Source organism: Ahaetulla prasina, chromosome 8 (assembly GCF_028640845.1).
Source record: "Ahaetulla prasina isolate Xishuangbanna chromosome 8, ASM2864084v1, whole genome shotgun sequence".
NCBI lineage: Eukaryota > Metazoa > Chordata > Lepidosauria > Squamata > Colubridae > Ahaetulla > Ahaetulla prasina.
Genome location: NC_080546.1, coordinates 78,015,642 through 78,032,752, shown reverse-complemented (window position 1 = coordinate 78,032,752; position 17,111 = coordinate 78,015,642). Strand labels below are relative to the sequence as shown.

The window sequence follows — 17,111 nt, the reverse complement described above, 5'->3', positions numbered from 1 at the left end:
CTCAAGCCATCAGGTTACTCTTAAAGCATGTGGAATCGTCAGCTAGTTCAGTTTGCAGTATCCCAAATAGTCTTTAGGTTCATCCATGTATTACAGTCACTAGTCAGCTTCTGGGTGTGATTTGAGATGGTAATTCAAGTCCGGAATTATTCCCAGCTGGGAACTAACTTCAAGAGTGCCTTCTCCAAGTTGAATGTGTCCATCCGATCAGATGGAATGGAGAAAATTTTAGATCTGGTAGAAAGCCCTATGCAGGAAGCTCAGTTTGAGCTCTCTCTCCAGTGGTCACCTGCTTCTGGATCAACTACCTCACTTATTCAGATCACCCCTGCCTATTCTTCTGAAACAGAGGTCTCCAACCTTCACAACTTTAAGACTTGTGGACTTCAACTCCAAGAATACCTCAGCCAGCTTTGCTGGCTGAGGTATTCTGGGAGTTGAAGTCCACAAGTCTTAAAGTTGCCAAGGTTGAAGACCCCTGTTCTGAAAGACCATAAAAACCTGGCTATTTGGGGAAAAACCATTTGAAGATTTTGCTGCTGAAATGGGGACACGTCAAGCCCTTACGTTCCTGATGTTTATGTTTTCATTTTAGGTTGTTTATTAGCCACCTGGAATCTTTGGAAATGGAGTCACATAAAAGCTAACCTACTAACTAACTAGGTCAATTAGCAATCAAAGTAAAAGTCAGCTACTTGTGCGTCTTAAGGATTGCTTTTATCTACTTGCTTTATAAAAGATTGTCTCTGCACCGTGAAGTATACAGGTCAGTCCTTAAGCGAGGGCTACATGTATACTTCATGAGCTGTTTTTCAAAAGGGCTTTTATGTTTATTTCAGTTTTTTGAAATGTCTACATTTAAGTATGGAAGGATTGAAACATTCATTTTTATACGTTCTGCCTACATTTCTCTTCCCTTCTCCCTTTTTAACACCAGAATTAAAAATCTGCATTAAAGGTAGAACAGAAATAAGTACTGGGGAAATTACAGAGTGTGAAACATGTTTTTTATTGAAAATACAGGATCTTCGAACATGCCAGGCTAAAAGAAAAAAAAATTCATTTTCTCCCAGAATATGTTGAAATAGTTCTTTCAGCCAGCATTAATAAAAACATAAAGGTTCCCCTCGCACATATGTGCAAGTCGTTCCTGACTCTAGGGGGCGGTGCTCATCTCCGTTTCAAAGCCAAAGAGCCAGCGCTGTCCGAAGACATCTCCATGGTCATGTGGCCGGCATGACTAAACACCAAAGGCGCACGGAACGCTGTTACCTTCCCACCAAAGGTGGTCCCTATTTTTCGACTTGCATTTTTTACGTGCTTTCGAACTGCTCAGTTGGCAGAAGCTGGGACAAGTAACGGGAGCTCACCCCGTTACGTGGCACTAGGGATTCGAACCGCTGAACTGCCGATCTTTCGATCGACAAGCTCAGCATCTTAGCCCCGGAGCCACCGCATCCCTTCTAATAAAAGCATATTCTGTGTCAATTAAGATGAAAAAGATATTAGAACAAGATTCTTAATTGTATAAATAAGGTCCATGTTGCAATATGGAAGGACCTTAACTCATAACGGCTACGCTACACAAAGGCCTGGCAATTGATCAGTGCTTTTTTTTTTTGAATTTGCAGTAATTACTTATGCATTTTGCAATAGCTCAACAAAGCCAAAGTTAAACTTCAGCTTTTCTTCACTTAGTTCTAAAAGGGGGAAGCATATTATATAAGTTTCTGGTTAATCGGTTTTAACTCTCAGCAAGTACCTTATTTTCCATTAGGCTGGCATATACCATGTCTATTGATCTTACTCTTATCAAAACAAGGTGCAGATGCTTTAACGTGATTTTTCCACAGTAGTATGAAGATCCACAAAGATGGAAAGATTAATAGCTGGCATTTGGTTTGATCGTGCAGTAGACAACCCTAAGGTATTTCACAAGCTGTTCCTACAAAATTTGCCTCCATAACTGTCACCTAGCATCATCCAGGACATTAATCTACTGTTACTACATTTTTGATGGTCTATTCTACTGTTACCTCTTGTGATATTTGTAGAAAAATACTCAGCTCCAGTTCTTTCTGGGGACAATGTGTTTGTGATGCTGTTAAGTAGTTTTAAAATTGCGCTCGTAGTCGTTTTGAGGAAGCATTTTTTTTTGGTTAGCAACGAACTTGACGTCACTTGTTTTAAGTTGTGAGAAGTTAGCCTTGCACCATTTAGAGCAGAGGTGGGGAACGATGGGCCCCTGTATGACTGGTGCATTTCAGCTCCCAGAATTCCTGAGTCAGCCATGCTGGCACAGGAATTCTGGGAGTTGAAATCCACCAGTCATATAGGGGCGATCATTCCCCAGTTCTAATTTAGAGCATTCCTTTCTATTCTACTTGGTGAGGTTTTTCATTTCTGGCCTTAGCAGCCACTACTGTTTCCAAAACTATTGCATAAGACGGCTCTGCCAGTACCATATGTCCTTTATTATAAAGGACAGTGGTTTATTTTAGAAAGCTGCCCTTTAGCTTTATTTATTTTTCAAAAACAAAACAAAACAAAAAAAACCTTCACTTTTTTCCTTTATTTTGGCCGTTTAACATTAATCATACAAACGGTACCACTTAATGCAGTGTCTTTCACACTCGTGAAAATATAAAACTTGAATTGTCATATTATGTCATATTATGTTTATATGCACTGATTCCAGTGGTGAAATCCAAATTTTTTTATTACCGGTTCTGTGGGCATAGCTTGGTGGGCATGGTGTGGCTTGGTGGGCGTGGCTTGGTGGGCATGGCAGGTACTGCAAAATCTCCATTCCCACCCCACTCTGGGGCCAGCCAGAGGTAGTATTTGCCGGTTCTCTCAACTGCTCAAAATTTCTGCTACCGGTTCGCCAGAACCTATCAGAACCTGCTGGATTTCACCCCTGACTGATTCTAGATATTTTTATTAGAATATGCCTTTTTGCAAAGTTTTTCTTGGTTTTGTGGTTGAGTTATCCTTTGTAAAGCAAAATTTCCTTTGTAAAACAAAATTCACCACGACAAGGCAGTAATCCATGAAGGGGAAAGCAAAATTATACATGGTTAAACTTTTAATTCTAATGAATCTCTTTCAGATTTGCTCCTTTTTCAGATTTGTCCTTTATTTTTCCCCAAGAAAATACGATCACGATACTTACAACGAGAGAACCCAACCACTTCCAAGGGTCTACCATAGAAAAAGGGTACTTTTCTGGCCCACATTCATTTAACTCTGGAGGAGAGCAGGGTATTTTTAATAGGCCTTATTGAGAAACTGTGACCAGATGGGCATAATTTGTCTTAGAATAAAATACAGAACAACAGAGCGGGAAGGAACATTTGAGGTCTTCTCATCCAACCCCTGCTCAAACAGGAGACCCTATATCTATGATGGAGAGGAGCCATGTTGCCTGGCACATTCGCCTGGAACGTTGCCAGCCATGTCGCCTGGCACGTTCCCCATTCCTCTTATCGGGTTTCTGATGCGCATGCACGCACAATGATCAGCTGGCCTTTTTGCATGCGGCAGTGCCAGAAACTTGAAGAGCTGGTCTTCTGTTTTCTTGCGTGAGCATGAGTGCTGGCCAGCTGATCATCGCATGCGCATCTGCACTAGAAACCTGGAACAGTAACTGGCTGAAACCAGAATTTCAGTAGCTGAAACCAGAAGTTCATTTTCGGGCACGTGCATGCACTAAGGGCGGCCCGTCTTCCGGGTTGCGGCCCAGATGTGCGTGCATATGCACGAGTGCCCATTTCGGCCCTCAATGCCGAAAAGGTTTGCCATCACTGCCCTATACCATTCCAGACAATGGCTGTCCAATCTCTTCTTAAAAACCTCCAGTAATGGAGCACTCAGAACTTCTGAAGGCAAACTGTTCCACTGGTTGATCATTCTCACTGTCAGGATATTTCTCCTTAATTCTAGGTTGGATCTCTCTAAGTTTCCGACCATTACTTCTTATCCTGCCTTCAGGTGCTTTGGAGAATAGGTTGACCTCCCTCTTCTCTGTAACAGCTCCTCAAATATTGGAAACTAGCTATCAAGACTTGAGGTGATACAGATATATTCAAGTGCTATGTCAAATATTACTTTATACCGTGTTTCCCCGAAAATAAGACCGAGTCTTATATTAATTTTTGCTCCAAAAGACGCATTAGTGTTTATTTTCTGGTTAGTTTTTATTTTGGGGGGAAATACAGGACTAAATGCATCCATCTGGCTGACAATTTTAACTGGAGCTTATTTTGGGGGTAGGGCTTATATTACAAGCATCCTGAAAAATCATGCTAGGACCTTTTTTCTGGTTGGGTCTTATTTTCGAGAAAACAGGGTAGATATTAACCAGAACTTTGAATTGGGCTTGGAAGCTTACTAGCAACCCTTGCAAAGATTTTTAGAAACACACTACTTTTATATAGCAGAATTTCTATGTGTTATGTGTGAGATCAGACTTGGTCCCAGATGGTCATGCACAATCTAGCTAACAACCTTGTTAATCATCAAATCATCAAGAAGAATGTGTGAACTAGTCTTCTTTCTCAGAGCTGTTCTCTCTCTGACCTCTTTTCCTGTCTAGCACACTAATAATTTGTAAAGTTAGTTTGAAAAGTTCTTTGATAGTGAGATACATCAAGGAGAGTCGTATAGACGAGAGGTTGTAATTAGTCTTAATGCAGTTTCAAATTTTAACCTGGGATTGTATAAAAGTTTGAAGATTAAATATATTAGATACGTTAAGTCTTTTTTTCCTTGTTTTTTTAATTAAAATATTTTTAGAATAACATTTGCATTTACATTTTAGACTTTAAAATAATAAGAAAGATATATGATTGAAAAATGGTCATAAATATAAAAGGGACTTATGTTTAATGTTTAAAATATTTTTAGAGGGAAATATTTTAAAATATAAACAAATTGTAGTAGGATTATATTTAAAATAAAACTGTGAAAACTGGTAAACAAACTTAAATGAAGGGTAAATATATAGAGATAACATTTGGTTTGTTTTGACATTTACTAATTCTAGATATTAACAGAAATACAATTAGTGTTCTAAGATTTGTGCTTTTCTGAGTATCATATAACAGCTCACAGTTCAAACATCCATAAATTATAAGGAAATTTATGATGTGCGTAAAATAAAATTCATTGCAATAGGCAAACATTGATAAAATGGATACAATAGAAAATTGCACAAAAAGGCATATCTCAAAGGAATGGAATAAAAATGATCTTTGAAGGAGAACACATAGTACATGCAGGCACATTTGAGATAAATTTTAAAAAGTAAAGACATAGAAATGGATTAAAATGAATTTAGTGCAGTGAAAAAGAAGTAATTAAATCAAAATGGATGGATTTAGTTCATAAGAGGCCTCTTAACTTTTATCCTTTCTGTGTGAAAATCAACAAAAATATTAAATTAACAAATCAAAGCTATTACCGTGACAATTCATTTATATAAATCCTGAAATTGTGTTTTCTAAATTGATCTCCTGTGAAAAATAAATTTACTGATACTTTAACCCATGGAATGGAAATGTGCTTTTAGCTATTATATCATTAATTGGCTCAGCTTGTTTGAGTAATATAGTATTAGCAACATATGAAGTGCAATTTGTTTTGAAATTAGATGCTTCACTTGCAATTTAGTTTTAGTGAGATAATTACGGGTTAGACAAAAAAGAAAAATGGTTTGCAATATCCCATTTTCAGCTTGAGTTTCATTAAGGGTCACCTTAAATCACAATGTATTAAACACCATTTGCGTTGTGGTATTTTTTAAAAATTGAAATATATCTTAGTTTATTTGTTTTGGCTTTAACCAGATCTTGAATAAGTCCAATATTTTCTGTTTTGCAGTTATAAAACTAAAATATCATCTGTTAATGATATACTGTATGTTAATTTTAAGTATAATTGTTCTCAGTGTGATTCACATTATGATATGCTGTTTTTTCTTCTCTCTTTAGAGCTGAGTTTTTATTGGCCTTTAGGGTAAAAAAAAACATTTACCAAATTTGTAAGCCACTATGATTTATTAAAATCTTTGGTGTCCTAGCTGTAGTAAGCGAGATACTGTTATACAGCATCTCCTGTGTTTGCGGTTTATCAAAAATATCTTCCCTATGGTAAATAAGGAACAAGGAGTTACAAGGACCAGTTGAAAAATTGCCCTTGGTAGATAGTCATCTCTATAAAAATTGGGGAAACCATCTGATTAAGTTCTGATTTTTTTTTACATTTTACAAGGTAATAAAAGTGAATTAGAACGCATTAACCAGAATAACCACAGGACCCATGCTTTTTTCATACAGAATCTCAAATGCAGACATGTTTACAAATTGCCTCCTATTCTGTATTTGACAGTTCAACTGTGAATGCAGTTTTTAAAGAAATGAAGGCCATGATCTATGTGGATCATGCCCGTTGGGTTTTTTTTTGTCTTTTAATGACCCCGTAATCCCTTACATCATAGTGGAGCCGGGGCAACTGAATGGAACTGAGTGTTTACTGGCCAGATGCCTTTCCTGTTGCCAATGCAGAGTTCGCAGCTGATATTTACTTACTGTGCCCAGAGATAGAAATACCTGCCACTACCTAGGAGCGAACTCACAGCCTCCTGATTGTGAGGTGAGAGCTCCACCTCTAGGCCACTGCATTGCTATGCCCATCATTTATACAGTCAGTATAAAATTATATGTATCAGTGATGAGATTCAATTTTTTTTACTGTGGGCGTGGCTTGGTGGGCGTGGCATGGCTTGGTGGGCGTGGCAGGGGAAGGATACTGTAAAATCGTCATTCCCTTCCCACTCCAAGGGAAGGTTACTGTAAAATCCTCATTTCCTCCAGATCAGCTGGGACTCGCAAGGCAGAGAATAGATGGGGGCGGGGCCAGTCAGAGGTGGTATTTACCGGTTCGCCGAACTACTCAAACTATCCGCTACCGGTTTTCCAGAACTGGTCAGAACTTGCTGAAACCCACCTCTGATATGAACCCTGGTCATTCCAGCTGGCCTTTAAGAGAGCAGAGAAAAGGACCACTATTAGTTAAAATCCTTTGCCTACCCATGACATCACTTGTACCAACCAATGACTGAGAACTGAATCAATATTTTAATGCACCATAAATACTTCAGTGCTATACTGTGGCATGGACACAGTCCATAGTGAGATAGTGGTTGCTAGGTGCTCATAAAGATAAGACATAATGTTGATACACAAAAAAAACAAGACCTGAATTACCATTTGCCATCAGTTCTCACTCTCTGCAGTTTAAATCTTTTACTACATTATAAGGCTAACTTCTATCGTCCTTGCCATTCTTTTAGGAAGATGAGCAAAAGTCACGCCTAATGCCACAAAAATCTAAATAAACCCTTTCCTCTTTCAGGTTTATACCACTAAAGCATTCTTATTGTTGAATGTAGTCTTCTACCATTTCTCTAAAGAAGTAGCTTGATCATCTAAATACTACAGGATGAACATTTTTAATATATTTATTTATTATGTTTTATCGATGGGAATAAAACCGGGGGAAAAAACATACATCCAAACATAACAATATACATTAAAAAAAACGTGTACAAAAAAAGGGGAAAAAATGATCCAAGCATCCAACATTAAGCATACAAAATCCACTCTGGCTGGATGCTGTTTTTTTTTTTAAAGTCCTGATAAATTATCCTCCCTTTACGAATAGTTATACGCTTTCTCATCATTATTTAACAAGAAAAATATATAAACAGATATTTCAGATGAGGAGGTCTCTCTAACAATCAGACCGACCCAACATCTAGTATTTATAAAAAGTGAAGGGGAAAAAAATCCACTGCAGCATACACATTTTTTTATGAATGTTGTTTTGTTTTTGCAAGATAGGGTTTTCAACTGCAATAGACAGATGTGCCTTTATTGTCTCAATATATCCATAGACTCGCAACTTGCATCTTTTTGGGTGGCTTCTTAACTAAGTTTTTGTTTCCCAGAATGTTTGCAGATGAAATGATGATGAGCCTTTATGTATAATTTGCCTTGTTACCTGCAGATAAGAAAAAGGGCAGTAAATTTCAGCCCTTCAAAAAGTTGTTTGGAAGGAGAAAAAAACGGGAGACCACGCCAGATCGTGAAACCACCAAGTTGAAGGCAAACAGTTCCTTCGGAAATATCTGTAACAGCGCGCTGTCTTCTGATGAAGAGACCAACAATGGCTTGAGGTAATGAAATGTTGGCATGCTGCCCATTGCTGAATCTAATCCATTGCCTTGAGGCTAAGCCAGGAGAGGTGAGTCTGTGGAGATTCTCAGTCATCTAGGTCATGTTTGTCCCAAAGGTGCTTTTTCAAAAGGCAGCTGGACTTTCTTTTCCTTGAAGAAGTTTCACTTCTCATCCAAGAATCTTCCAAGGCTCCAGGAGAGGTATAAGTAGTTAAAGTTCTGAAAATCTCATTTGAATGAAATCTAACCCTTGGTGTTTATTAAGATATAATAGAATAACAGAGATGGAAGGGACCTTGGAGGCCTTCTAGTCCAACCCCCTGCCCAGGCAGGAAACCCTACACCATCTCAGTCAGATGGTTATCCAACATTTTCTTAAAAACTTCCAGTGTTGGAGCATTCACAACTTCTGGAGGCAAGTCGTTCCACTGATTAATTGTTCTAACTGTCAGGAAATTTCTCCTTCGCTTTAAGTTGCTTCTCTCCTTGATTAATTTCCATCCATTGCTTCTTGTCCTGCCTTCAGGTGCTTTGGAGAATAGTTTGACTGCCTCTTCTTTGTTGCAGCCCCCGAGATATTGGAACACTGCTATCATGTCTCCCCTAGTCCTTCTTTTCATTAAACTAGACATACCGAGTTCCTGCAACTGTTCTTCATAAGTTTTAGCCTCCAGTCCCCTAATCATCTTTGTTGCTCTTCTCTGCATTCTTTTTAGAGTCTCCACATCTTTTTTACATCGTGGCGACCAAAACTGAATGCAGTATTCCAAGTGTGGCCTTACCAAGGCATTACAAAGTGGAATTAACACTTCACATGATCTTGATTCTATCCCTCTGTTTATGCAGCCTAGAACGAATATGGAAGTAGTGTGTTGTGGAGACATTTCCTATATGCATATATAATATAATTACTTCAAAACTCTTCTTGTGAAGGAATTGATTCTGTAATTTGTTCACCAAAGGAAATAATTTCAAGATAACAGTTTCAGTACCTTCATCTATCAGACTGTGCCATGCTCAGGACATAATAAAACCCAAGGCAGACCGTAATGCCATAAGTACAACGTTGTCTGAGGTGAGACAACTGTGGGTTGAAGATAATTGGCTGCCTTCTTGCTCTTGGAAATTACAGTTGAGGCTCTTCACTGAAAGTTGTGCCTATTTCAAGGGTGTCTGTGTTTTATGTTGATTAGCATTAGAGGACATGCCCCTTTCTCAATATGTGTAATACAGCCATCATACATTATTTCAGACATTCAGCTGGTAGCCAACCTATAATGAAGGATCAGATAATAAGAGAAAGAAAATAAGAGAAAGTAATAAGATAATAAGAGAAAGGTATAGAAGCATAATCAGAATAACAGAGTTGGAAGGAACTTTGGAGGTCTTCTAGTCCAACCCCTGCTGATACAGAAAACCATATATCATTTCAGACAAATGGTTGTCCAATCTCCTCTTAAAAACTTGTTGGAGCTTCCACAACTTCTGGAGGCACATTGATATTATATCAAATATTGATATATTGACCATCATTTGTGTTGTAAATGTTGTACCTTGATGAAGGTATCTTTTCTTTTATGTACACTGAGAGCATATGCACCAAGACAAATTCCTTGTGTGTCCAATCACACTTGGCCAATAAAAAAAATTATTCTATTCTATTCTATTCTAGTCTAGTCTAGTCTAGTCTAGTCTAGTCTAGTCTAGTTTATTCTATGCTATTCAAATTGTTCCACTGATTAATTGTTCTAACTATCAGGCAATTTCTCCTTAGTTCTAGGTTGCTTCTGTCCTTGATTAGTTTCCATCCGTTGCTTCTTGTCCTGCCTTCAGGTGCTTTGGAGAATAGATTGACCTTCTCTTCTTTGTAACAGCCCCCTAAATATTGGAGCAATCAGGTCAAGGCAGGGGTGAAATCCAAAATTTTTCCCTACCAGTTCTGTGGGCGTGGCTTGGTGGGCGTGGCAGGGGAAGGATATTGCAAAATCTCTATTCCCACCCCACTCCAGGGGAAGAATACTGCAAAATCTCCATTCCCTCCCCTCCTGGGGGATGGATATTGCAAAATCTCCATTCCCACCCCTCTCTGGGGCAGGCCATAGGTGGTATTTGCCGGTTCTGCAAACTATTCAAAATTTCTGCTACCGGTTCTCCAAAACCTATTAGAACCTGCTGGTTTTCACCCCTGAATCTAGGGTATCTGAGTCCTGCTCATGATATGCTCATGTATTGATTCTCCTGATGTCAGCCACATCTCCCGTTGGTTAGAAAATGCTATAATTATATCATTACTTATGCTGTGTCCGAAGTCTTCATTCCGCAGTATGGAATAACCAACTATATCACTTAAAATAAATTTGTATGGTGGAACTGTTTGCGCAGACCACTTACTGTCGTTACTGCAAGTTGGAGTAGTATAGAGGCAGTCATTTAATAAAATATAGAAATGCCAACCAAAGGACTAAAAAAATCTGATTGACAAGATACAATTCTATCTTAAATTTCTAATAACATTCTACTGTTAATTTGTCCTTGGATGTGATCATCGCTGTGGTCTAAGGAGTATCTCACATGTATCCTGGCAACAGTTGTCATAGCATTACCATACCATTTAAGGGCTATTGAGCACATAGTGGGAGCTTGCTCCAAGCATATATATTTGTTCAAACTTGCTTTTTCTTTTTTAATGGTTCCTCTATGATATGACAGGATACCAATAATCACAACACAGTCTTATTTTTGAATGGTAAACTTCAGACGAACATCAATATCAAGGCAGGCGGACTCAAAGGAGTTTTGTAAAGCCGGGCCGCCCATAACATTGTTCATCTTTTACATTTTCTCATTTCTGTTTGTGCATGCTTCAATATGGGAGTGGGAGGCAGATTCCTGCATTCTAAAAATAGGTGATAACAACTTGATCTTTTTGGAATGATCATGTTCTTAGATTTGTGCAAAGCACAGTAGGACCCACAGCACAGTTATATTGCCATATTTGGAATCCTGGTTCTAATGTAGAATTCAGAATAGAGCCTAAAGGGACCTTGGAGGTCTTCTAGTCCAACTTCCTGCTCAAGCAGGAGACCCTATACCATTGTCTATACTGTCCAGTCTCTTCTTAAAAGCCTCCAGTGATGGAACACCCACAACTTCTGAAGGCAAGCATACCCATACCTAAAGGTAAAGGTAAAGGTTCCCCTCGCACATACGTCCTAGTCGTTGCCGACTCTAGGGGGCGGTGCTCATCTCCGTTTCAAAGCCAAAGAGCCAGCGCTGTCCGAAGACGTCTCCGTGGTCATGTGGCCGGCATGACTCAATGCCAAAGGCGCATGGAATGCTGTTACCTTCCCACCAAAGGTGGTCCCTATTTTTTCTACTTGCATTTTTACGTGCTTTTGAAACTGCTAGGTTGGCAGAAGCTGGGACAAGTAATGGGAGCTCACCCCGTTACACGGCAGCAGTAGGGATTCGAACCGCTGAGCTGTCGACCTTTCGATCGACAAGCTCAACGTCCTAGCCCCTGAGCCACCGCGTCCCCAATATACCCATACCTAGACATACCCAGTTCCTGCAACTGTTCTCCATATGTTTTAGCCTCCAGTCCCCTAATCATCTTTGAATAACCTGGTTCTACAGTGCTGTTCCTTTTCATATTCACTGGATGTTCTTGTGGCAAATGTTTAAGCCAAAGATTCTCAGTCTTTTTCAAGGCAAGAACCATATTTGTCTTTTAAGTCACACGTGGACAGCTGCAGTTGCAAGCATGAAAGTGACAGCAGCAAAGAAATGGGCAGGGACAAGGCAAAATTAAAACGGGATTGAACATAATCGGTTTCAAATACAATTTAGGTTGAATGAAATTCATGGCATATGGTCATCAGAATTGGTCCCCGTGTACCAAGATATTTTCCTTTCATAATGCAACTTATAATTTGGCTGCAACTTGTAGAGGAGCTCTGGAATTAGGTACAGATGCATACCCATTATTTAAGCAGTGAAAGTAAAGGTATAATAAATCCATTCCACTGGGGGGGGAAATATATTATATATCCAAAGACATTGAAAAATGGCCTGGAAAAAAAGAGAAAGAAAATCCAGCAGTAGCCCGTTGTGTTGATAATTTAGGGCATACCTAAAATCCTATGTATCCAAATTGTCTTTCAGGTCTCCCAGTTATAGCATGGGAACACGGGCCTTTTCCCATGAGAGTATTTTTATGCCTGATGGGCGAGCAGAGAGCGAAGAGTCGATTCAAGCAATGTCACAAGATAATCTCGTTGGCAAAGTCAAAACTCTTCAGGTAACAATGAGTAAACTTTGGGCTTCCATGGAAGAGTTTGAATTCTTCTGCTTTCTGATTACATCATATACATCAGGGGTGAAATGTTATCAGTTCGGACCGGATTTCTGTGCCTGGATTCCGCTTCTTACACCTTCTCCTCCCCATTCCCCCCCCCTCGTTTTTTCCATTTCTGTGCCTGGATTCTGCTTCTGCAAGAGAAGGCTCCGATGTTTGCTTGGGTGGTGGAGGGAAACTCAAAGCGTTGGGGGCTTCAGAAGGGCAGAATGTGTTTCAAAATGTGCAGCTCCTGGCTCTAACAGTGAGTGACGTCAAGTTGGCTACGCCCACCCAGTCACATGACTACCAAGCCACACCCATCAAGCCACGTCCACAGAACCAGTAGCAAACATTTTTACATTTCACCCCTGATATACATCATATACTTATTTATTTATTTTATTTATTTATTTATTAAATTTTTATACCGCCCTTCTCCCGAAGGACTCAGGGCGGTGTACAGCCAAAATAAAACACAATATATATACAATTAAAATCAAAATTTAAAATAAAGCATATTACAAAAAGGCCAATGTTTAAAAATTTAAATTTTAAATTTAAAAAAAAAAAAAATTTAAAACCCCACAACAATAAAACCCAGTTTAAAATGTTAAAAAACCATTATGCCAGTCCAGCTTGAATAAATAAGTATGTTTTTAGCTCACGGCGAAAGGTCCGAAGATCAGGCACTTGGCGTAGGCCAGGGGGAAGTTCATTCCAGATCGTCGATGCTCCAACAGAGAAGGCCCTACTCCTGGGGGCCGCCAGCCGACATTGTTTGGCGGACGGCACCCTAAGGAGACCTTCTCTGTGAGAGCGTACCGGTCGGTGGGAGGCATAAGGTAACAGCAGGTGGTCTCGTAAGTACCCGGGTCCTAAGCCATATATGTAATTACATCTATATGATCATAGAGTCTTAATAAAGACGCTAGAGCAGGGCTCTCCCAACATTCCCCAACATGGCTGGATGGTGAATTCTGGGAGTTGAAGTCCACAAGTCTTAAAATTGCCCAGTCTGGAGATTCTTTCTTCACCTCAAGCATATGTTGGTATGCAGCTGTCTTCTTCTCCCGGCTGGGTGACCTTGAAACAGTGTCTTGGGGAGATACAGAAGCTACTTTCGCTTTCCCCCAAGCATTCCCCTTTTCATCCACTCTCCCCAAACCTTTGGCCCAGGTGACCGACCCAGATTGGATCCTGCAGAATATATACTTTCCCTACATAGTTCATCAAGAATACATACCCCCGAGATGAGAAAATTGACATTTGAAATTAGAGATCAAGAAGACAAGCAAGATTATAAAATATGGGATTTATTCTATAACTGGCTAGATGGGAAAATATGTTAGAAAAACAAAGATATATTTATGAACGAGATGTTTATCCTGAGATTGCGCAAGAAGGTATGTAAACACCCCTTCAGCATATTGAAATTGTTTGATGTGAATGGTTTTTTTTTTCTTTTTGTTGTGGAAAAATATAATTTCTTTATATATAAAAAAAGAATACATACCCTATATGGATGTGAAATTTTGGAGGAAATATGAATGAGGGGAGGAAGGAGAAAGGCAAGCTAAGAATAACACAATAGTTAATCATATAATCTCAGTCCTCCACAGTGGTGCTGCTCGGTAGAGAGAAATGTAGTTGAAAAGTGAGTAGGCAGATTTAAGAAGTAAATAATTAAATAGTGAAAACGAATAACATGTCTCACCAAGTCTGCATAGTTTCTGCATAGTATGTGCTACATCAGTGATGTGCTAGATCAGCATGTGCTAGATCAGCATGTGCTAGATCAGCATGTGCTAGATCAGCATGTGCTAGATCAGCATGTGCTAGATCAGCATGTGCTAGATCTTTTTGCCGTCATGTGCCAAAAGCGGGGGTAGTGCAGGGCGGTCACGTGTGTGTGTGCACACACCTATAATTTAATGTGTCCCGTCCCCCCCACAGATGCCTGCACGACCCCCCTGCGGTCCCCCCGCTTTTGGCACGTGATGGCCCGGTGGGCCCGGTAGGCCCATTTTTCACCCTCCCAGGCTCGGAGGCTTTTCTCGAGCCTCGGAAGGCAAAAATACTTCCCTGGGGTCCGGAGGCCAGAAATTCTGGATTTCCAGAACCTCCGGTAGGCCGTTTTGCCCTCCCAGACCCTCCGTGTGGCCCGTGCAATTATCTAGAATGATGAACGGGCATTGTGGAACGAGCAGGGTGGGCGTGGCTTGGTGGGCGTGGCAGGGAAGGATATTGCAAAATCTCCATTCCCTCCCTCCTGGGGATGGATATTGCAAAATCTCCATTCCCTCCCTCCTGGGGGATGGATATTGCAAAATCTCCATTCCCTCCCTCCTGGGGGATGGATATTGCAAAATCTCCATTCCCTCCCTCCTGGGGATGGATATTGCAAAATCTCCATTCCCTCCCTCCTGGGGATGGATATTGCAAAATCTCCATTCCCTCCCTCCTGGGGATGGATATTGCAAAATCTCCATTCCCTCCCTCCTGGGGATGGATATTGCTCTCCTTCTCCTTCCTTCCATCCCTCTCTCCTCTTCACCTCCTCTATCTTACCCTCTATTCCTCTCTTCTTTCTTTCTTCTTTGTTGTATGGTATTTCCCTTGTTTGGTAACCGAGCAACTCCAATCTTCTGATAGTATAAACTTTCTTTTCAATTTCTTTTCTATTTTACCCAATCTATCATTTCATAATTGTACATTTATATTTATAATCTTCTCTTCTCCCCACCCCCCCCCCCCCCCCCTCCTTTTCCATTTACTCTGGCGATATCTGGGTTTCTGTTTCTTCATTATCATTTCTCTCATTTAATTTCCATTTATTAACACTGTTTATCAGGGACACGGTGGCTCAGGGCTAGGACATTGAGCTTGTCGTGGTAGCTCAGGCTGTAAAGAAGCCTGTTATTAGAACACAGCAGTCTGCAATTACTGCAGGTTCAAGCCCGGCCCAAGGTTGAATCAGCCTTCCATCCTTTATAAGGTAGGTAAAATGTGGACCCAGATTGTTGGGGGGGCAATAAGTTGACTTTGTAAATATACAAATAGAATGAGACTATTGCCTTATACACTGTAAGCCGCCCTGAGTCTTCGGAGAAGGGCGGGATATAAATGTAAATTTTAAAAAAAAAAAAAAGCTCAGCGGTTCGAATCCCTAGTGTTGCTATGTAACCGGGTGAGCTCCCGTTACTTGTCCCAGCTTCTGCCAACCTAGCAGTTTCGAAAGCACGTAAAAATGCAAGTAGAAAAAATAGGAACTGTTATGTATCTTTAAATATTTAGGCGGGAAACAAGCACGTTGCTGATTGGTTGAAGCCGCCGGTTAAACAGTATATAAAGGGTTGTTTTTCCCCAGCCAGGCTGCTGGGTTCACCATATATTAAAGAGCTGTTGTCACTACCCTGGTCTCCAGCCTCGTTACTTCCCGAACGTAACACTGGCGACGAGGATGGGATCTCGAGGCTAAGGAGCACCAGAACCGAGCTGAAGCACAAAAGAACCGAACCCAGCAAACACAGGGCAGAAAAGCGGAGATGGCCAGTTACACTCCGCCCGCACCGTTTGACCCGGCTAAAGAGAAATGGGGAACGTATATGACCCGTTTCGAAAGCTTTCTAGAAGCCAACGAACTGCAAGGAGTTCAGACAACCGCAAAGGGCATACTTCTTGAGCCACTGCGGTCCGAGGTCATCGACATCGCGGAAGCCCTGGCAGAGCCAACGCCGATACAATCGGTATCGTGGCAAACTCTGCAAACCCTCCTAAAAACCATTTCGCATAACGCCGTCCAAATCGTCTGGCGTTTTGAATTTGGAGGCGCCGACAGTTGAGGCGAATCCGCCGGCGACTACATGGCCGCCCTACGGAAAGCCTCCAAAGACTGCGGGTATCGAGACCTGACGAGGTGCTGCTGGAGCAACTCATCAGGGGTCCGAGACATGCATTTGCGGAGGCGACTGCTATCGAAAAGCAATCTGGCGCTGGCAAACGCCTGGGCGAAGCCCAGCGCATGAAATGTCCACCCAAGCGGCGGAGACACTGCAAAGCCTCTCACACCAAAGGCGAGCACAAAGTCAACCCCGGTGCACCAAGAAGAGATCCAGACCGAATCCGGCGGTGAGGATGAGGAAGGTCTGCCAAACCGAGAAACGCGCAAAGAGGACCGGGGCGAATCACGGAAGTTGCGGAGGTCAGCACCAGCGCCAACGCTGCAAATTTAAGGGACGACATGTCGGTGCGAGAAGAAAGGGCACCTAGCTCAAGTCTGTCGAGCTCCCCAACCTTCCCGCCGAAAATTCAAATCGGCCAATCAGAGCACGGATCGGCAAGGCGACCGCTTATTGGCTCAAACAAAAAGGCGCGGATTCAACCAAACGACTGTGGTCATAGGCGCGCCTCAACCCGAGTGGAAGAAGATCTTCACCAAACCCAAAATAGAAGAATGCGGTGCCGACTCGAAGTGGACACCGGGTCAGCGATCACCATCATGTCCTGGGACACTTTGGCGAAGTCACTGCCATC

General features: G+C 41.1%; 1 protein-coding gene across 4 annotated transcripts in view; it reads left to right on the top strand.

The window, feature by feature from the left end:
* The window catches only part of CRACD (capping protein inhibiting regulator of actin dynamics), a 181,301-nt gene that overhangs the window by 127,205 nt on the left and 36,985 nt on the right, over positions 1–17,111 (top strand). For 3 of the 4 annotated variants that reach the window (XM_058193093.1, XM_058193095.1, XM_058193094.1), the window contains exons 3-4: positions 8,071–8,239; positions 12,404–12,539. In XM_058193093.1, the coding sequence (XP_058049076.1) occupies positions 12,420–12,539 (120 nt within the window). In that variant the 5' untranslated portion in view covers positions 8,071–8,239; positions 12,404–12,419. The remainder of the gene's footprint in view (positions 1–8,070; positions 8,240–12,403; positions 12,540–17,111) is intronic. The other variant, XM_058193096.1, reaches the window with a different exon arrangement.